The sequence below is a fragment of the Haliotis asinina genome, chromosome 2 (assembly GCF_037392515.1).
Source record: "Haliotis asinina isolate JCU_RB_2024 chromosome 2, JCU_Hal_asi_v2, whole genome shotgun sequence".
Taxonomy (NCBI): domain Eukaryota; kingdom Metazoa; phylum Mollusca; class Gastropoda; order Lepetellida; family Haliotidae; genus Haliotis; species Haliotis asinina.
This window is the reverse complement of record NC_090281.1, coordinates 55823582-55846623: the sequence shown is the minus strand read 5'-3', so window position 1 is coordinate 55846623 and position 23042 is coordinate 55823582. Positions and strand designations below refer to the sequence as shown.

Here is a 23042-nt window from a genome sequence, read left to right as displayed (position 1 = left end):
AACTTTGCACTGCACCTCACCTTTACACAAAGACGGGAGGCACTGCATTTGGAAAAAACAGTCCCACTTATTGTTTTCAAGCTACTGGATGACAAGAATATCTTCGGATGGACCGACGGACGGACGGACGGAAGACCTTGGTTGCCGTTTTCGGTCGGGGGTATAATAATGAATGCAGATCAAGTTTGTCATCAGCAATACACTTGGCTGCTGCCTACACCATTCCTGAGTTTTGTCTCATCGACCGGCTCTGGTCATCAGCCAAGGGTATCATCGTACTCAAAATCATCACTTACGCCTTTACGCTACTGAACCACAATATAATATTCCGGAATTCCTTCATAAACGACTCGTTATTCCAAACATTTAGGGAAATCTCTGTTGTTTTACTGTGTGCCCGTAATACGTATGATCAGTTCCTGTAGTTCATTCTGTAAACTTGTTCTCTCCGTGAATACCTGCACCATGACTCAAATAACTTAGCCCATGGCGTTGGGGTTGTTTTACTTTTTCTAGTTTAAAGGCTGTCCAGATATTATGACTTCACACTTCCTAGAACCGTGTCGGACCTCACATCATTTGTCACCTACATATATTATGTATACGTGAGATTTGGCACAATTATGTAGCCTCGCAGAGACAATGTTATCTGTACCAATTCGTCATTTAATTACGTCACAAACAATCCTCCCTGTTGTGCAGGATATGTATGTGGTGAACGATGTACCCAGCGTACTAGACATTACGGTTCCTCATCAAAGACAAAATATTTAAACAAACAAACAAACAAACAAACAAACAAACAAACAAACAAACAAACAAACAAATAAATAAATAAATAAATAAATAAATATTTTCAAAAATGAAAGATTAATGAAATCCCACAGCGAAGCCTCTCCCTTTGCAGGAGGTTATGCCACCGCCCATAATATGGAGAAGTTGACATAGGTGGTGAAAGGGGAAATAAATAACACAAATAATAAAATTCCATTTATTAATACAAAGATTTCACGTGTTCAATAAATATACTGAACAGCAAAAGAAATGCAATTCTGGCAAGAAACGCATTTTTTTGTCACGATTTTAAATAGAAGACATAAACATGAACGCTTACTTTTCAGAGATTTCGGGTTTTTTTTCGGCGTTTCTTATGTTGTTCAGTGTAGAATCAGATAATTAATTGATATAAAAAATGTATGCTTCATGGAATAATACTACATATAGATTGCATTGTATGTATGCAGTGGTAGGTACCTCGGACACGCCAGAAACCAAATGTGACTGAGCCATGGTTTATCATTACCATATCTATTGTCTTTCGTTTCACTGAAATTGTAAACATAAGAAACTTGCATTAAATAGGATTTTCACCCTCGTAAAGACGTGAGACAACTGGAATCACTTTCAAAGTTGAATAAAAAGCAACCCTCAAACTTGCTGATTCAACAAATACTACATACGTGTACTGTATCAAATGCCTGTTGTATGACGTCAAGAATGTTCTAAAAATTAACACCAATGAATGTGGTTGAAAAAAACTCTCACTATTAAATAATACATCCTGTTGTTTATATATCTAATAACGGATGTCGTGCAGGGTGAGAGGTTATGTGTTGTAGAGATTATGTGGGCTTGTTACATTTTGGGTATTTGTGACGATGCACAGTGATGCATGACAAAGGACGCGTTACATGAACGGATAATGGACTGTTGCAGGAGATGATATATACTAATTCTTGTAGTCTCTGAATATATATAATTTTGATAGTAACAAACTAACCCATATCAACTGATAAGGAGACCCAGGAAGACCTGAACTCCTGAACCAGTGGAAATTTAGATTTGTTTCATTTAAGGCTATAGCTTTGCAGAGAGGGCTTGGCAGTAGGCAAAATAATGTGGTTCACGGACTGTGAGACATGTACAGACTGGAGATGATTTTGAAACCAACTTGTAATTTACGGTATGTTGATAAAATTTGAGTTTAAAACATTTCAAGATAACACCGTTGTTCACGTTATCAATAGTCGATCACTCAAACCCTAAATGTAGGAGAGTTTGTTCATACACCACACACGCGTACGCACTCACGCACACGCACACGTACACGCACTCGTACACACACATATTTATAACGGTGGTTGAGATAAAAGACCATACATTAGTATATGGTCTCTGGACAGATGCAACTAGTCTTTGGTACAGACACTGAACGAAATATACACGAAGTAACCCATGCAAGTCTAGAATGTGTGACAAGTGTAGATTTCCACATTCTCCGGGTCTGCATGCACCAATCTGCTGAATTCACAAGCGAGTACATTGTAATTATCAGTTCATGTCAGTTTCCCCGCCACTGCCCCAGACCCCACACTGGGCCTAGGCCCTCTGCGTCTACCCTGTCCTCTCACTCCAGCCGAGCAACATGTGTGATTACACTACAGGCCTAAACACTTACCAAATCCCTGGGTTTTCTTGAGCCGTTTCATTGTTACACTGGTGAGGAGAGGAGAGGAGAGGAGAGGAGAGGAGAGGATTTTGAAAGGTTTTGCATCTCAAAGTGAAAATGAATAATTATTGGAACATTGATGAGAACGAAGAAGGTCTCTGGGTTCCTATTTCATATTTTAATTTAAAACTATTTCTCTGAAAAAATATGTTCATTTCAGAGACTAGCTGTTAGTCTAGGATGGAATGGAATGTTTTGTTGCTTGTGGTTATCTTTCCCTGGACACTCGCTGTAAGGTTTAGTCGTGATGCATATAACGGACAATGCTTATAACTGAAATTAGTGGGCCCTTTGAGTACATCGTAATATACTTATATACTATTACTTATCTAACAAAGAAAATAACATACACAATTGAGAGGGAGAGAGATTGGGGGGGGGGGGGGGGTATAACAGAGAGACTCACACAGATACCCATGCATGCACGCACGCACGTACTCACACACCACCACTACTAACACCACTACCCTGTCCCCCATCCCACTCTACGTGTTTTTAAATCTTCCTCCTCCTCGATAGCATAAGTCGTTATTCGAAGGGTAATCTCACAATCGCTGTCACCATTAATCTATCATATATATACTGTAAATCATGATTTTTTTGCGAGCATGATATTTTGACGAAAATTGCGAATGACTTGAGCTGGCAAAAATATCTTTGCAATCTCACTTCTAAGCGATAAATCTGTAGGTTTGTCCTAAACAAGAAATGTGCGTCCTCAACATAACCAATGTAGCACATGTTAGCTATTTCTAAATCAAAGGACTATAAACAGTTCTTTCACACCGTCTTGATTTAGCTTGTTTAAGCTATCCCCAAACTTCTACCTTAAACTGATACATTGTCTCTGGCCCAAATCTACATCCGAGGCCCGCTAAATGGGAAATGTTATGTAAGAATCGCTTGAAACAATCGGAGGATAGAGAGAAGGCGGCGTCAACCCCCTCCTCTAAACCCAGTCCCCTGTGTCAGATGTAACAAGAGACGCTGGGTCTTTCTGTCCGGCATCAATTTCAGCATGGGAATGGGGCGTTACCAGTTCATTGCCTGCATCGTTATTTCGCTGAGTCTACATTCTCAGTCGTTTATTCACTACAAGGATTTATTTGCCAAACCTCCGGATAAAGGGAAAGAAGCAGGTATGACGAATACTCATAATTATTATCTACAATCATGTTATTACATGTGTGAAATATACTTATGATATACCTTTTTCACAAAGCACGTGCATGCGATAACATAAAACATAGGCGTGTTTTGAAATTGCCACCAGACGTTTGCAGGACTTGAGGTTAAATGGGTTTTTTGTTGTTGTTTTTACACGAATTCCGTTAGTGATATTGTCTTAACGTTGAAACTGCACTATTCGAGCGGGAATTTCGATATATCCTGTCAATTGTCCGTTATACACCTGTGTAACTGAACAATGTAGGCTGAATCGTATTCCACAGTAAACGTGCCCGGCAATATCCGGTTTCCATGTGCTCGGAAACATCCACGTGGAATTTTCTCACCAGGTCAACCTGACCTCATGAGATTCAGTGGAACCTATTTATATCCCGTGACAAAAGATCCGGTTAATAATTTGCACATAAACTAGAAAAAGGGAAGAATTCCACTTACGATGCATTAAATGTGAACATATTACATGTTAGATATTAGGAAAAAAATCCCACATCAATTATTTGAAAAAAAAACAGAATATAATTAGCCTGTTTAAAGCATTCATAAAATATCCACATAATGTTGTACTAAGCCATGTTTAAGAGTTTGTTGTTGAATGCCACATAGTCTATAGTCCAACGTGGCGCGTAAATTAGGTTTGAACCAGACAAACCAGTGATTGATGTATGGAACAACGTGCAACATCCTGTTACGACGTCACTGTAAAAACACTTATCTGATTTCTCGATCCACACTGTCACCTATTTCAAGCATATGTCAAGAGGAAGGCACGTCTTAAGTTCATTTTCCCCGGAAAGTCAAATGTAACCATATGAATAAGTAATGAAGGAATTTTATATTTTGACTGTACACTCGATATTTAATTGAATCCAACATTATCAGTACTGTTCCCCTGTATGGGGAACCGTTCCCTCTCGCAGTCAACTTTTTGTTCCATTCCCCTTTATCTTCACAACCAATCAAATAATCGGGCAATAGGACGAAGCAGGAAATGCGATGCCTACCTATAACATTTGTAGATAAATTCGAATTTTAAACTAGTTCAAGATACCGTCAGGGATCACTAACCGATACAAACTTTAACAGTAAGAGAGACGAACAGGGGAACAGTACTGATAATGTTGGATTCAATTAAATATCGAGTGTACAGTCAAAATATAAAATTCCTTCATTACTTATTCATATGGTTACATTTGACTTTCCGGGGAAAATGAACTTAAGACGTGCCTTCCTCTTGTCATACGCTTGAAATAGGTGACAGTGTGGATCGAGAAATCATATAAGTGTTTTTACAGTGACATCGTAACAGGATGCTGTACGTTGTCAATTACATGAATCACTCGTTTGTCTGGTTCAAACCTAATTTACGCGCATATACGTAAGACGCTAGGGGCATGTCAGTTATCCTTGTAGTCTTCTTTGAAATGCGTTCAAGACTGATTTTGTGCTGTAAAGCTACGACCCGGCTGTGAATGAACGGTTTCGGGGAATCCTATCCATATGAAACAGGCATACATTCATGGATATATATGTATACCTGATATGTCCTGGCCATACATTCAACTTAAAGTGAACTTCTCTGAATCCTTATCGTCATGACTCGACAGGTCGACTCGCTATAGTGTGTATCCGGGTGCAGGCGTTAATGAAGCTGTCTTTCCTTTAACCAATAGCAATTGTGGTTAGTCAGTTCAACGCCATAATAAACATGACGACGAATGAGCATGGTTGGGTAATATTGCCGAGTCATTCATATCGTAAACATTTGTCGTTTGGGTGAAAGCAGCAAGCGTGGGTGCTGGCAGACCAGGGTTTTTACTTGTGACTATGTTTCATTACTGTGTCTGGTTTATTCTTGCCTCTCTCATAAGTCATTATAACTCTGATATATACTTGCCTCTCTCTTAAGTCACTATAACTCTGATATATACTTGCCTCTCTCTTCAGTCAATATGACTCGGTTTAAACTTGCCTGTCTTTTTCATCATTGTGTCTCTGGTGTATACTTGCCTTACATTTAAATCATTATGACTCTGGTATATATTTGCCTCTCTTTTAAATCATTATGACTCTGGTATATATTTGCCTCTCTTTTAAATCATTATGACTCTGGTATATATTTGCCTCTCTTTTAAATCATTATGACTCTGGCTATTACTTGTCTCTCTGTTTGGGGATTCCTGCTTACTCCCAACCCTGTTCTTGGGACTCCGATTTATACCCCTCTCTCTGGGACTCTGATTTATACTTGCCTCTCTGTGAGTCTGGTTTATACTTGTCTCTCTGTGAGTCTGGTTTATACTTTATCTTGTCTCTTTGTGAGTCTGGTTTATACTTGTATCTCTGGTTGGGATTCTGGTTTATCCTTGTCCCTCTGTTTGGAAGTCTGGTTCATACATCTGATTGTAGCATAAACCAGAGTGATGGCAGTTTCATAACTGTACATTATGTGAAGATTCATACTTCGAATGACGTATGCAAAGTTTAAACATACCTCGAGGAACAAATGATTTGGGGTACTGGAGAAGAATGCATTCCATTTAATGGCTCTGCTTGTGACATAGTCTCCTTCCCACCTCTAAGAAAGGTATCAACTGTCTGGAGACAAAGCTCTTTGATGTCACAGGTTATAGATCATCAAAGATGTTTTGGCATAATTGCTTAGAACTTCAGAAATGCAGAAAATGTTATACTGAAACGACGTGTGCAAACTCTCGAAGATGAAAGCGTTCACTTCAAATCACGATCGTTGGGGTGCACATATCCATGCACAAAATTCAATAATCTAGAACGCGACGTGTAATACAATTTCACCTGACCTAGCCTTGTTCAAATCATACCGTTGGTGATGTGTGTTTTACGTTGTTCGTCTATCCAGTCTAATATTATTCGTTTTAGTTCACCTGGACCAAGTCTACCTTGCCTCAGTTTGTGTTTGTCTTCGGATTAAACAAAATTCTTTCTTAATTATATTTCATCACACATACATCTGTTGTTAAGGGGTTCGTTTCTATTTCTAATATGTCCTCCGAAGTAGCCATTTTTCCACCTGTTTGTCCATTTCTTTAAAATGGCGTTACATATAACGCAGGCTTGCGGAAATAATAATACTGAATACTGGTTGAGGTAATGCCAACAGTTGGGCTCAGTTCGAAAATCCTGTCACCCTGTAGCCGGATCCCATCATCTGCAATCATGTACAGTCACCCACAAACCAGCTGTCTGGAGTCAGACTTCCTCCCTTGGTCGAGGAAGGATCCGCTGATCGTAGATTCATAAACCAGGGCCCAGATTTTCGAAGCTCTCTTAGCGCTAAGATAATCGTAAGTTAATGTTAATGTATGGCACATACGATTATCTTAGCGCTAAGAGAGCTTCGAAAATCTAGACCCAGATTCGCCCCCTCTTGAAATCTTGATCAGACCAAATATCTACTGTTTCTAAGAATTAGTGAAGGTATTGTGGTGTAATAATCATCCTGGTGTTGAATCATGTGCGCATTTCTCTAGTCCGTTTAGGTGGCGTGCATCTTGGACTTTCTCACATCCATATCACGCTGACACAACTACTGCACAGTCACAGTGATTTGTCTGGCTTGTTGCTTAACGCCACACACAACAATATTCCAGCTATATGGCGGCGGTCTGGAAATAATCGAGTCTGGACCAGACAATCCAGTGACCAACAGCATGAGCATCGATCCAGGCCACTGGGATTCGGTCTCTATCCTGACCATCCGATCGCCTCTTACGACAAGCATGGGTGACTGAAAGTTATTTAAACACAGATCGCCATTATATAATTTTGCATAATTTCAGCAGTATTTATTCCCTGAGTGTACAGGGTAAAATATCCCTGTAAAATATATTGTGTTATGATATATATGGGGATGGTGGACTAGCCCAGCAGTTGAAGACCCAGGCTCGAATCTCCGCATGCGTACAAAGTCGATTTCTGGTGTTTCCGCCCTGCTGGAATATTGTTGAAAGCGGAGTAAAACCATAGTCACTCAGGGCTATTTCAACTACCCCTGAAGTAGCACACATTCGAACAGCACTTCAGTTGAAACTCGGTGACTTAGGAGCTTTTTGCGAAAATCTGTTATTACCATTCCTTGACAGTGCCTGATTGACTCGTGTTTATGATATAGTTGATATAGTTGGAATCGTACACTGGGATTTCCTGAAAGAAATTTCGTACGTTAATGTAAAGAATCTGTAAAACTTAGACACAGGATGACACCCAGTGTAGTCACGTGACAACAAGCGGATCTTTCTTGATGTAGGTGAAAGTTCCGACGCATTCTTTGCAGATGTCACGGCCGGCGGGCAAGTCGCTGGTGCGGATGTAGGGTAGGCCTACATATCGCGTGTATGTGGATATGACGAAACATTAATCTACTCTAGGAAAGGGATGTAGAATGCGGTTAAGGGAAACAGTGTTAAAAAACTTCAAGGACTAATACTGGAATGTTGCCGTAATATTGGTGCCGTGTTGACAGTATGTCTGTACACGCATTTGCAAGTCGCCTCTCTAGATCGGTCCTCCACTCTAGACAGATACCCGAAATTTCATAACACACGCGTCACTACGCGTCACTATAATACACACAAATAATGCATAAAAGATCATTTCGGAACATGTTTTATAGACCCATGATATAGACGCATGGTTAGATACTCCTCATAAATAACACGCATTTTTAAAGAATGAAGATTTTTGTTGATATCAACTTCTTTATTATGAGAACACAACGTTTCGGAGTTAATGCTTACTCCTGATCACCTGATGAAGGAGTACGCATTAACTCCGAAACGTTGTGTTCTCATAATAAAGAAGTTGATATCCATAAAATCTTCATTCTTATGTATTTCACTTCTATATGCCCTTCAAAGACTTGACACGCATTTTTAAAGTTATAAAGTGATATAGTGGTTATCAATAACGCGCATTTATGGAGTTATAAAAACATATACTGTGACATACTAATTATAAATAATACGACTTATTAAAACATACACTGTGACAGCTACATACCTACAATAAATAACTCGTTATACAATATTACTTACATGTAGTTAGTGACTCATGATTACATACTTATGATAGCTACCCGTGAAGGTCTGGAGTAGAATAGGTCTCCAGCAACCCATGATTGCCATAAACGGCGACTATGCTTGTCGTAAGAGGCGACTAACGGGATCTAGTGGCCAGGATCGCTGATTTGGTTGACACGTGTCATCGGTTCCCTACTGTGCAGATCTACGCTCGTGCTGCTGATCACGGGATCGTCAGATCCAGACTCGATTATTTACAGACCGCCGCCATATAGCTAGAATATTGGTGAACTCACTCACTTATGATAGCTCAATTGTTTGTTTAAACCAAGTCTTTTCAGCTCATGTCTACATTCATAGTGGATATCAGTAATTATTTTATGGTTTTTATACTGCTTTCTCTCTCTCGACCCATGGTCCGGATTATGCTTTTGAGGTTTGACACATGTTCCAGTTATCCCGTACACAATGTGTTTGATAAACGTTTTATTCCACGGGAGGTATGGCTTGTGGGAGATCAAATAATACCTCCCAGCGGATATCATTTTGACGGCAGATTTTGTAAAATGTCCTGACAATGCCATGACGTCATGAACTTGATGACATTACAATGTCATGACATCGCTGCACTGCAAGTATATTGGTAGGATCGTGTTCAGAGATTACAGTTTTCACTGAAAACTAATGGAGAATGATGTTTGATGATACATGGATTCTCATCCTCGTGTCTACTGGTATGAATTATATCAACACTAGTTGATGAAATTACAAAATATCCTCTGCAAGCCTCGAATATTGTAACTTTATCAACTTGTGTTGATATAATTGATATCAGCAGACGCTTTGGTGGGATTCTGTATAGACCACGGTGGTTTCATCTTATGGCCTACTGCGCATGTCCACAGAGAAGAACTGGAAAAAATGCAAGCACCCGGGGCAGATCCGGAACGGCCAAGTCGTGGTGTGGGGCGATGGGCTGCTCCTGGAGTACATCTGCGACAAGAACTTCTTCGCCTACGGCCTCACTCACGGCGGATGTGACCCTACAACTGGAAAATGGACAATTTTACCACCTGCTTGTGTCGGTAAGTCAGATTCATACTCTCAGCGAGAGAGGAAGAGGAGAGGGAGGAGAGTCGGGACGGATGTTAATCGATAACTGAAGGTCCCGGGGTAGAATAGGCCTTCAGCAACCCATGCTTGCCACAAAAGGCGACTATGTTTGTTGTAAGAGACGACTAACGGCATCGGGTATTTAACCGATGGTAGAAGTGAAAAACTATCGATGCATCGATAGTATACATGACTATCGATAGATTGACTTCCACATATAAATGCGCAGCGCAACATGCAGGAAGTACCAGATTCGTTCGCTTTGATTACGAGTTCTCCGTCCCTCGTAAACAAACTTCATCAGGTTTTCAAGTTCCTTGTCAGTTGTTAAAAGAATCTACTTCAACATATTTTTATTTTCTTTAAGCAATACATTCATTTGGGAAATGACTTCAGATGAGACACTTTTCACCTCTATAGTCACCCTTAAAAAGCATTTGTCAGTTTGACTGCTCCTCTTTGTGGTGTAGCCCATCCTCGCTATCTCCAGACCCAGGGTATCTATCGCCGCATTCTCACAGTAGCGAATCAGCTAACCCGCAGTCACAACCGAGCTTGCCAGTATCAACAAAAATAGCGATTGCAGTTGCGTAGGTTTGTTCGCAGGAGGGGGTGGGATTGAGGGGTGTAGAGGAAGGGACAGCCAGAGAGCATGGAGACAGCACAACACAGGTTAATGAGTAAGAAACGTTCTCGGACTTGTGCAACGTGCGTCCCGAACACCTGGCTGTGCACTCCTCTGCACTCTTACCTCGTAATAAACAGTGAACTGTGTCAGTATGTTAATGACACAGTTTGTTAAACAACTTTTTTAGTATCAGAACAAAAATTCTGCAAAAACCCCACAGAGTTGGTATGATGTTTAGATTATGATCAGCTTTTCATTGAGTATGTTATGTATATTAGTTTTCGAGTTACATTGCAATTCGTCGGTCCGCTTTTGAGCCAAACGCACTATAAGTTGGACAGTCAAAGAACTCCAAGTAAGTCATTCAGAACCCTCTGCTGAATTTTTAAAAGTTGGCATGTCTCATTTTGCACTCGGCTGCCATGATATCTAGTCATAGGCACCAGGTCGTTCTACCCGCGAAGATCCGGATTAGAAATGGTCTGCAGTAACACATGCTTGTCGTAAGAAGAAACTAAAGAAATCCGCTGGTCAGGCTCGCTACATTCGTTGACACACGTAATCGTATCACAGTTGAGAAGATGATGATCATGCTGATGATTACTGGATTTTCTGGTCCAAACCTGAATGTTTACAGACAGTTGTCATATAACTGGAATATTGATGAGTACGGCCTAAACCCATACCCACTCACCAGGCTAGCTATTCTCGAAACGTTCGTAGCCGTACGAACTTCTTAAGCCCATTCTTAACACATTAGCTACGACCAAAGTTACGAATTCTGAGGGCTACGAACGTTTCGAGAATAAGTGCCCAGGTCGTCAAGATGAGCACCCCTTTAAGGTGGCTGTAGGGGAAGAGATTGGCTCCCATTACGGGTACTTTAAAGCATGTACCGGTCATACATGTAGTTTGTACAAACACTCTGTATTTCTTGTATTCCAGCCAGTGGCTGTCCAGACTTACTCCCGCCTCGCCACGGCGTGGTGAACATCGACAACAACGGTGGTGTCGCTACATTTACATGCGAAGCCGGCTACTACGTTCTCGGTTCTGCCAAACTCTACTGCGAAGAAGGACGGTGGAGGGGCAGGTTCCCCTTCTGTGCAGGTATGTTATGGGCTCATTCCCCTTCTGTGCAGGTATGTTGGGGTACATTTCCCTTCTTTGCAGGTATGATGGGGGCACATTCCCGTTCTGTGTAGGTATGTTGCCCTTTCTGTGAAGGTCTGTTGTGATCACGTACCCCTCTGGTGCAGGTATGTTGGACATACGCTACCTTTCTGTGCAGTTATGTTGTGGGCACGTCCCCCTCCTGTGCAGTTATGTTGTGGGCAGGTCCCCCTCCTGTGCAGGTCTCTTGTTGACACGTCCCCCTCCTGTGCAGGTCTGTTATGGACACGTCCCCCTCCTGTGCAGGTCTGTTGTGGGCACGTTCCCCTCCTGTGCAGTTATGTTGTGGGCACGTTCCCCTCCTGTGCAGGTCTGTTGTGGGCACGTTCCCCTTCTGTGCAGGGATGTTGTGGGCACGTCCCCCTCCTGTGCAGGTCTGTTGTGGACACGTTCCCCTCCTGTGCAGGTATGGTGTGGACACGTTCCCCTCCTGTGCAGGGATGTTGTAGACACGTTCCCCTTCTGTGCAGGGATGTTGTGGGCACGTCCCCCTCCTGTGCAGGTCTGTTGTGGACACGTTCCCCTCCTGTGCAGGTCTGTTATACATACGTTACCCTTTTGTTAATCTCATACCAATCCGGGTTAGCGAGAATAGCACTGAACACAAATACAATCAGTCGAAATTATGCTTCATAACAAGCAAGTTTGTATTCCGCGAAGAAACAAGCATTCCATATTTTTTACGCTTTCCAAGTTGGAGGCTTGTTTTGCTTCAAGTTGGACAGCGAGGGTCAACAGAAAGTCCAAGCTAATCATTTTACTCTGGGCTGTCTCTAGTCATAACCATGAGGTCGTCCTACCCGTGAAGATCCGGATTAGAATTAGTAATCAGTAACCCATACTTGTAAAAGTGTCAACCAAGTCAGCGAGCCTGACGTCCCGACCCCGGTTGGTTGCTGTAGACTGTAATTCTAACCCGGATCTTCATGGGTAGTTTATTTTACCATTACACATGTACACCAAAGACTCTGTTGTGGTATAGTATGGTTGCTAGGTATGAAAGTACAAATGACATCTACAACTTACTTTGCTGCAGTGAGCGCCAAATCACGACCCACAAACCCTCCCCCGACTGGAGTCCCCAAAGAAGCCCTGCGTCACTCAGACGAGTCCTGCTTCCAGTACCAGATCGACCCGCCGGCGGTGGAGAACGCCGTGTACACGACGTCGTACGTGTTCAGCAAGTTCCGGGGTCGGTACATCATGATCGCTACCTACAGCTGTGTAGGAGGGTACAAGCTGTCCGACCCCAGGTCCACCAACCTCTACTGTCACAACTCGAGGTGGGGGGCAAGAGTCACGCCCAAGTGTGTTCTCGGTAGGCATACCAGATACTGCACACGGAACAGCGAGCGTATGCATGGGTATATAACATACTGCACATTGAACAACAGGTATATATATAGGTATATAACATACTGCACACTGAACAACAGGTATATATATAGGTATATCACATACTACATACTGAAGGACACGCATATATATATAGGTATATAACATACTGCACACTGAATAACAGGTATATAACATACTGCACACTGAACAAGCGCATATATAAAGATATACAACATACTGCACACTGAACAACAAGCGCATACATAGGTATATAACATACTACATACTGAACAACAGACATAGATATAGGTATATAACTTACTACACGCTGAACAGCAGACATAGATATAGGTATATAACTTACTACACGCTGAACAAGCATATATATCGTATACTGAACTGAGATGTGTAAACAACGTAAACATACCGTATACCTTCACAGTGAATTACAGGTAAGAAACGCACCGATGGCAATATATTTCAAAACATTCAGCACATTTCACAATTTTGTCACATATGGATTTGTTTACTACTAGTAAGTACTAACATTCATGATCCATTGTTTAATGATCTTTTGTGAGAGATTAATGGCGATACGTATTTGAAGCACCTCATTTTGGTCATTTGTCGCATTTTGCTGTTTTCAGTTTAACATTGTTTTATGTGCAGTGTTTCAATATAATGTATGAAATTTGACATTTTCTGATGCTATCAGTTGCAAAGACAAATTTCAATTTAGGTACTGTAGCTTGTATATGTCATACTTCTATGTGAATGATCTTATCTTCCTGATCTATGTATATTTAGAAATATTAAGTGTGTTGAAGGATTGCTGAATATGTCTCACCACAGAGGATGACCCGTGCCAAAACGGGAATGGAGGATGCGCGCACATGTGTGTGTCTCGAATTGGTCGATATTCATGCACGTGCAGAGTTGGGTATTCCCTCGGGTCTGACTTCCGGTCCTGTTTTGGTGAGTACAGGTTGCTAAAACAATTGATAGGGTGACGAAACAACAGCTGACATGTTGAGTTATTCAGTTGAAATAAACAATCAAAGGCTATCTAGACTTGCCAAATGGTTCTGTATATGTTGTGTGTGTGTGTGTGTGTGTGTGAGAGAGAGAGAGGGGGGGGGGGGGGAGTGAGAGAGATTTTCTCGTGTTGTTACATGTGTGCGTCAGGGTGTCACAGAGTTGAAAACATGTAAATCATTTTATCCACATTGATTATACAGTAAATGATGGCAAGAATATATTTTTGTTATGACTGCTGTTCGCTATATGCATTTCGACTTAACCTTGCAGCAAATGGCCTGGGTCTAGATTTGCCCATCTCTCTTAGCGCTAAGATAGTCGTAAGTGCCATACGTTAACATTAACTGAAGACAATCTTAGCGCTACGAGAACTTCGAAAATCATGGACCAGGTGAACGGACAATACCGATACAGGATGCTGCATCCGACCATTGGATATAAGCATTTTATAAGCGTAGTTTACATATAAAGGGCGGACTTCATTCCTAATGTGTACACCCTCCTCTCACGTGTAATTCATGAAATACATTGTCAGCTTATCCAGATTAAGAACGGAAACAAGTAGCAGTAAAATTATGGAACGAAACCCTAACGAAAAACGAATTATATATTTACGTGATGAGTTACTGGTGTATTACATAGCGACAGAAAATGTGAGAAGGTGGATTGTTAACTATTCTAGATGCACTTGGTAAATAAATGTCTTTGATTAAAATTTGAGATAAAGAAATAAAATTAACTATCTAATCTATGAGAAGGGGTTATAGTCCCAACCCTATCAAGTTTTCTTTAGCATTCCAGAGCACTAAAACTAAAAAGGTATCTCACAGCAGAGCCGGGTATCGTCTCAGAAAGTCCGATTGGTGACCTGACATGCCTGTCTGTCCTGGACTTCCTCAGAAGCTTCTCAAAATATGACGTCTAAGATAAACTTTCTTAGATAAATGCAAATAGATCTTTCTGAATGTTAAAGAGGTACAGATGTGACTATCACGATTGGATAGTCGTTCGTACCAAACCTGTTGCCGGGAATCTGGGTCATCGGTCAATATCGCGATCATTGTCAGACCAGTTGTAACCGGATGCAGTTTTCCTGAGAAAATATTGCATGTGACAAGTGGCGTGCAGGGATCTATTTTGTGTAACACCTGTGGCTTCTGACCTCGGCAGTTGTAAATTAGACGTTACATAAATATAGTCATGATCATATTGTACACTCTAGAATGTATGTAAAGATCCCATATAAAGTGAAATATATATCATTGCTAGAACCTGTGGAACATGAGTGACATAAAGTCAATCAGCAGTGTGGCTCCAAACCGCCGGAGTTCGAATCACTGTTTGTGCAAACAATTTTTAAAATAAATCCCGACTTTTGCAGTCGTATATTGTTTTTATTTATATGTTATGATTAACATATATTTCAGATTTTAACAGAAGTTGTTTTAGGAAATGAATATTATAGAACGTTCTACAGTCATTACATAAATTGTAAAAACAGTTTTTCGAACCCAAACTGTAATCATCTGTATCCCTGCCAAACGTAGTTCCTCAACTGGAGAGGGGTCATGAACGTATGTATACTCAAACTGTTCGTCGAGAACATCTTTTGTAGTTGGTCAAAACAAACAGATTGAAAAAATATAGGGCCGATGAAGATACGTATTAGAATTTGTCACCATCAACCCATGTTTGTCGTAAGAGGTGACAAACAGGGTGGGGTGATAAGGCTCGCTGACTTGGATGGCGTTACTGTAACCGTATACCGTTTCTGCAGACGTCCTGACGCTGGAATATCACCGAATACATCACTAGATTAGATTAAAAGTAGTTGAAATGAAGGCAGATATTCTATACGAAGCATCCAAAGTCTAGACTCACTGGTGTAAATGTATCCACTTCAGTCAATTGTTCTAAACTCGACTTTGCAAACTATTCAGTACTGTTTACACATGAACTGATGTGTTGCAAAACAAATTCATATCGTTGAAAAGAGTATCGCCATAAGTTCAATAAATGATTAAAAATCAGTGAAAATTCTCAACAAAACCAAACGCATCATATTTGCAGAGGCTATTCATCATGATCCTTTTTCAGTTCATCTGCATACGTATTGCAGTTGTTTCCGCCAAGTTAATGGAGTAAAACTGAAACAGCCAAACTGTCACCAGTTCCGACATAATGTCATTTGGAGGACAACTGATTTCACATAAACACTGGATGAAGTATTCTATCAGCAAATGCATACTTTCATTCTTTACAGAATAATATTAATTTTGGGGCACGCGTCAACATTTCAAACAACATATAAAGCTGCCTGTCGTGAATAAATCTTGCAAGTCGTAAGCCAAGTTTTGAATTTCCTTGACAACATACTGCTAATAGGTTATTGCATATCTTCAGCCCCATTATGTAAAGTGGTTTAAGTACCCGGATGTAGTTTGTTCTGTAGCTGTTCGAAACGGATGTGCAAGACCTGTAATATTTTAAGACTATATTTAAGATCTGGACTGATCAAGGAATATCTTCCTTATTGTGTCCTAACTCGATTAGGACGTTTAACTTAATTCCTGTTCTGAATATTTCATAATATCCAAGATGGGTGGTGTCAGCTAGTGATCAAGGCCTTCGCTCGCCATGCTGAACACCCAGGTTCGATTCTCAACATAGACTCATTGTGTGAACCCCATGTCTGGTGTACCTCGCCGTGATATTGCTTATATTTTGCTAGAAGCGGGGTAAAACCATAAATTACCCACTCACTCCAAGAAATAGATGGCATCAATTACCAGGAACATACAACTTTGTTAATCCGAACTGTAATATTCCGGATTAAAAGATATCCGGATTAACAAAACTATGTACTCATTCCCAGCAGCAACCACCCGGACTTCCGGGTCAGATGTCGTATTAGCGAGTTGACACTGCATATCATTTCTATGTTTGTTTCAGATCTGAATGAGTGTGTTCTCGAGAATGGCGGATGTGCACATGATTGTCACAACACCATAGGATCGTTCTTCTGCTCGTGCGGTCCGGGTTTCCTGGTGAATGGAAAGGGCTGTGTAGGTAAGCAAGGTAGTCTGTCACACAGACCCTGATGTATATATATCCAAGAAAGCCCACGCAGGTCTAGAAAATAAGGTTTCTGAAAACGAAGAAAGTCTCAGGGCTCCATTTCATTAGATTATTTCTTTTTCACTATGAACGTTTTTTTCAGTAAAATATGTTCATTTCAGAGACTAGCTGTTAGTCTAGAAAGCAAAGGTGACTTTTACATACAGTACTGGTTGTACACATCTGTCGCTGTACACTGCAGGGCATATTGTTCCTTATGATATACTGAATACTCCACGACGTATACCTCACCCATAATAGATGATTAGATCGCTCAAATTCTGTGCTGGCGATTCGGTGCCTCACTCTGATAATGTGAATTCGATTCTCGCCTCGCTCTGACAATGTGAATTCGATTCTCGCCTCGCTCTGACAATGTGAATTCGATTCCCGAATGGGAATTAATCCAGAGGAGTACTATAACCTTCTACTGGAACATAATATAAACAACATAACTCTGATAACAACAGGTTATACAGGTTGGGGATAACAACAGGTTATACAGGTTGGGGATAACCACAGGTTATACAGGTTGGGGATAACCACAGGTTATACAGGTTGGGGATAACCACAGGTTATACAGGTTGGGGATAACAACAGGTTATGCAGGTTGGGGTTAACAACAGGTTATACAGGTTGGGGAAAACAACAGGTTATACAGGTTGGGGATAACCACAGGTTATACAGGTTGGGGACAACAACAGGTTATACAGGTTGGGGATAACAACAGGTTATACAGGTTGGGGACAACAACAGGTTATACAGGTTGGGGTTAACAACAGGTTATACAGGTTGGGGATAACAACAGGTTATACAGGTTGGGGATAACCACAGGTTATACAGGTTGGGGATAACAACAGGTTATACAGGTTGGGGTTAACAACAGGTTATACAGGTTGGGGTTAACAACAGGTTATACAGGTTGGGGATAACCACAGGTTATACAGGTTGGGGATAACCACAGGTTATACAGGTTGGGGATAACCACAGGTTATACAGGTTGGGGACAACAACAGGTTATACAGGTTGGGGTTAACAACAGGTTATACAGGTTGGGGATAACAACAGGTATTACAGGTTGGGGTTAACAACAGGTTATACAGGTTGGGGATAACAACAGGTTATACAGGTTGGGGATAACAACAGGTTATACAGGTTGGGGATAACCACAGGTTATACAGGTTGGGGATAACAACAGGTTATGCAGGTTGGGGATAACAACAGGTTATGCAGGTTGGGGTTAACATACACGTACAATTTATATAACTTTCACCATGAAAGTTATGAAAGGTCTATGGTGAAATTCCCGTTACAGAATATTTTACTGAATGGTGCCATTGCGAAAACAGGTTTATAAATCCGTCGACACGGAAAATAAATGCGAGGAGTGAAATGGGAATTCATGGAACTTTCAATTCCGACTAGCAGAAAAACGTAACAATTTTTTTGGAAAAAACTTACTTTACTGTCCCTATCACTAAATATACGCTGTGATTTTCAAATACTGCAATATATATTGCGGCTAAAATGGCCAATGTCGACGGCTACACATTTTACTTTCCGCCGTCTATATTTCCCTCCCCTACTTAACATTCCATACCTACCAAGACCAGATGACAGAGATAGTCTTTCAACATTTGTTTTCGGAATAATTTGCAATCTTTATTAAACGCCACTCACGTTTAACCAAAAGAAATAAATAAATACTTATTTAAATCGATTTGTTTGTAAGACTCGGCTTGATGGTATTTCCAGTATCTGACAAGGGTATGACTTTTACGGGGTTTCTTGATAGGAAGAAATGTCTGTATGGAAAAGAACATCTACTGCAATAACATGTTTTTGTGTATTCTATAACTGTCAAACAACCGAATGTAGATAATAAACAGCGTATAAAAAACCACCAATAATGAAAAGTGATTAGCGAAAACGGAAAAAAATACCATCGATTTGAATTTAAAGAAGGTGCAAACGCCTACATGCCGAAAGGGCAGTAGAAGCCTCGGTATACGGTGATGTGGATTCAGTATGACCTGGACTTTGTAACAGTTGAAGTTTGGACCTGTAGCCCAGTCCAACGTCGGATGGCTCCTCGATGTTTTTCTCGATACATACTTAAACGGCGGCACTTAAGAATTTTTTTTCCCGCGGTTCAGAAATCAACAGTCCAATTTTAAGCAAATACGAATTCGGAGTTGCCTCCCTTTTGTGAGGATTTGTTTCATTCGCTGATAGAAAACGGGACGCTTGTAGAATTGAAACCAAGTCGTCCAGCACTTGCGTAATGTCAGTTTTTCAGATAGATTTACTTGAGGATTGATGGCTCATCGGTCTAAGTAAACTTACTCTAAGTGTATTTCGTTACACTTCACCACTGAGTCTAAGAAAACCTAGCAGAAGGTCGCGTCAGGTAACCTTTATGCGACCAGTGACCGTCCAATCAAACGGGAGACGTTTAATAGATTTAACCAATCAGACAACGGCTACTATTTAGGGATCGGAGGGACTTTCAAAATATTCAGGTAATTGACTCAGATCTCTCCAGAAACAAAAATCCGCATATAACACAGTTATTTCACCTGCAGAATATACGCTTTGGGGTTTCTGTTGACATGGTTACCATTAGCTAATATTTTCGCAAGATAACATCCTTGAATATTGTCAAAAACACTATTTTCAGCGACTGTTTACTCACCGTTGTCATGGTTGTACGCACGCCGTGTGCATCACCCGGAAGCGATCGTGCGCTAAACAGCATTCGGAATCGTTCGGGTACGAACGTTTTCGAGATAAAAAGTTCAATACGTATGTGCGAATGTGCACTTTCGCGATTTGGTAAGCTGTGTTCTGATTGGTCAGTCTCAAAGGTTACCTGAAGCGACCTCCTATAAGGTTTTGTTAGACTCAGTAGTGGAATGTAACGAAATGTACTGAGGATAAGTTTACTTAGACTGGATGGCTCATTATTGTATCCTGTACATGATATTTGTGCGCTCTGTATATTACCGCCACTCCTCGGAGTTGTGTCCCTTACCAGTGCCTGGACTTGTTGGCTTCGAATCCCACTTTCGCTTGATCTTCTTTAGACTTCTATAAGTACCGTGTCGGTGTTCTAGGTATTCACAGAACACACGTCATTGTTGAATTACGGATTTCGAATCTCCGCGGCTGCAGAAAATTGGTAAGAAAACTGGTCATCCGGGGTTCCTACATCATTAAGCTAACCTGTCCCTTACCGAAACTCTATTCACTGTTCACCCACTCACTCATCCTGGAATTCAGTCCACACACCGTCCGTAGCACTATACCATTCGTTAACCTGATAATATAGCGTTACGACAAGTCGTAACTTTACGAACGCTTTGTGGATAAGGGCATCCTATCACAAAGCACTAAGGTGATCGTAGGTCATGTTAAAGAGTGGGAGTTCAGGTTAACCTAAGTGAAGACTGCATCCCCGGGTCCCGGGTCCTATACCTCTGGGTATAGCGTGTCGTTGAAATGTCATGCGCTGTCTTAAAAATAACCCATCACATGGATGGTGAGGTTTCCCTCGTGTGAGGTGGGGTTAAATTCAGATCTTTGCTCTCAAAGTGTAGGGGTTCAATATCGGCTCACTGCTTTCTGGACTGACCACTGTTTAACGCGTAAGAAAAATTGTTAGTGAGCGTTACGTCAAATTACAACGGCGGGGAGCTTCAGACATTTCAGTAAGTGCCCTGTTAATCAAGGCACGTTAGTTAACAGAGCAAAACCACCCCCGCCCCATCCCGTCTTCGTTACTAAGATACATTACTAAGTCTATTGAACATTTACAAATACGAAATAATACACGCAAGTTTGGAAATATTTCAAACAGTCACGAAATGACCAATATAAATACTTGTTTTCAAAGTAGTCTGGCTTGTGTCTAAGAAACAAGGAGGTAATAATGTTTTTGCAAGTCATCTGGGTAGCATATTTCAGTGGCGATCTCAAAGGACATAAATGATAGTTGTCCACTTAAAACAGGTTTTTAGAGTCACGTAAGGCAAAATTCTAAGAATATGCCCCTGACATTTTTTGTGACAATAATGGCTTATTATCGCGCGTCTCACAAACGTGCACGGGCGATATATACTCATGGAAACAAGTAAGGGAACACATTAAAGTACAAGTGCTCCTTTATTCTTTTCTAGTTTTTTTTCCACAAGGTATGCCTTGCACTGTGAGTAAAAGCCTGGAAATAAAAAAGGAACACTTGTACTTTCGTGTGTTCTCTTATATGTTTCTATGAGTATATATTCGCGCGAGAGCTGAGGATTGAACACGAGTACGTTCTTATACGTGGACTAATAGTACGTTTACGTGGAATCGGACTTCCGTGTAAGTAGGTCTTATATCAGCCTTTCACCATAATAAAGCCTTTTATTGTTTACTAAACACAGTCATGTCATTTGAATTTAAATTAATTTTAATTCTGAAACCATTTAACTTTGAGAGGGAGTCAGTCGTGTGTGTATTTGTCTTAACGCCCTTTTGAGTATGGACTCATGAAGGGGATCGAACCCGAGCCTTCGGCGTGAGGAACGTTTTAACCACTATGTTATCCTAACGCCCTTTGAGTGAGTTTATTTTTGCGCGGCACTCAGCAATATTCCAGCTATATGGGGGCGGTCTGTAAATAAACGAGTCTGTGCCAGATAATCCAGTGTTCAACAGCATGAGCCGCCCTTTTGAACGGTGGTTCATGTGTTTCACTGCACGTCAGCTTAATGGTAGAGGGACCCTAAATTATGTAGGTCTTACGTGCTTACCACAGGGTGAAGCCCACGAGCACAACCTAGAAACATAATCGGATCGAGCCTTAACTCGAATCCTCAATCACTGATTTCAAGGGGCGCATCTCTGTACAGGGAATTGCCGCACCTGATACGACTGGGTCTTCCTTTGTTCTTGTTCAGACATTGTGACCATCCGATTCTTTTGTCAGTCTGCGGTTACGCGAGGGAGTGACTTTCGTTTTACGCCGGTTTTAGCAACATTCCAGCAATATCACAGCAAGGGATACCAGAAATGTCTGCGGTTACAAATAGTCGAGGTCTGTATGTTGGGACCCGTTCCTGGTGCTCGTAAATCCCATAGTTTAAGGTAAATTTATTTGAACGTTTTAAGGCTTCATCGGCACGTTTAATGCCCATGTTGCCGTTGTACCAAACAACATTAGAGCTACGCCAGTCGTTGGTCTATGTTAAAGTACGGGAGTTACGCTAACCTTAGCCATAAGATCGCTGTGTATGGGGGGCATCTTGAGCCCCAAATCTCTCTTAGTAACGCCAAGTGAGTGAGAATGGTTTTACGCCGCTTTTAGCAATATTCCAGCAACATCAAGGCGGGGGACACCAGACAATGACTCAACACATGGCATCTTCAGAACCGCGTGTAATCGCAGTGAGTTTGTTTTAACTCTGTTTTAAACAGTGTTTTCGTTTTAAAAAGTGCGTGTCACCTTAATATTTAAGAATCGTCCAAATAAGGAGCGGGGCCGTGTAGTACACTAACGCTTTGTCCTTGAAAATATGTAAGACACGATATCGAAACAGTTAGCTCGAATTTGATTTGAAAAGGAGCCCCAGTGACTTGGGCGATTCAGATGAAACCTTAGACTTGCTTCACTTACGACTTTTTGCATTACGGTAAAGACTGAGCGGTAAACGGTCTCGGATGAGACAAACTAGCCGTGGAGGCGTAACCCTTTACTCACTCAAGCGACCATGCAACATACCATGCAGTTTTCATAATCGGATTATACAACAGATTATAAACATAAATAGCACACTAAAAGGAAGAAATTGGTTCCCGGTATTCTCACTAAATCCAATATTTTGGGATTTATTCTTCCTTG

At 41.1% G+C, this 23042-nt stretch overlaps 1 protein-coding gene across 1 annotated transcript in view; it reads left to right on the top strand.

Moving 5' to 3' along the window:
* Positions 1 to 1896: 1896 nt before the first annotated feature.
* The window catches only part of LOC137271892 (fibrillin-1-like), a 79865-nt gene continuing 58719 nt past the window's right edge, over positions 1897 to 23042 (top strand). Inside the window, exons 1-7 of the mRNA XM_067804279.1 lie at positions 1897 to 1912; positions 3469 to 3648; positions 9657 to 9836; positions 11438 to 11602; positions 12702 to 12983; positions 13856 to 13978; positions 16994 to 17110. Of these exons, the coding sequence (XP_067660380.1) occupies positions 1897 to 1912; positions 3469 to 3648; positions 9657 to 9836; positions 11438 to 11602; positions 12702 to 12983; positions 13856 to 13978; positions 16994 to 17110 (1063 nt within the window). The remainder of the gene's footprint in view (positions 1913 to 3468; positions 3649 to 9656; positions 9837 to 11437; positions 11603 to 12701; positions 12984 to 13855; positions 13979 to 16993; positions 17111 to 23042) is intronic.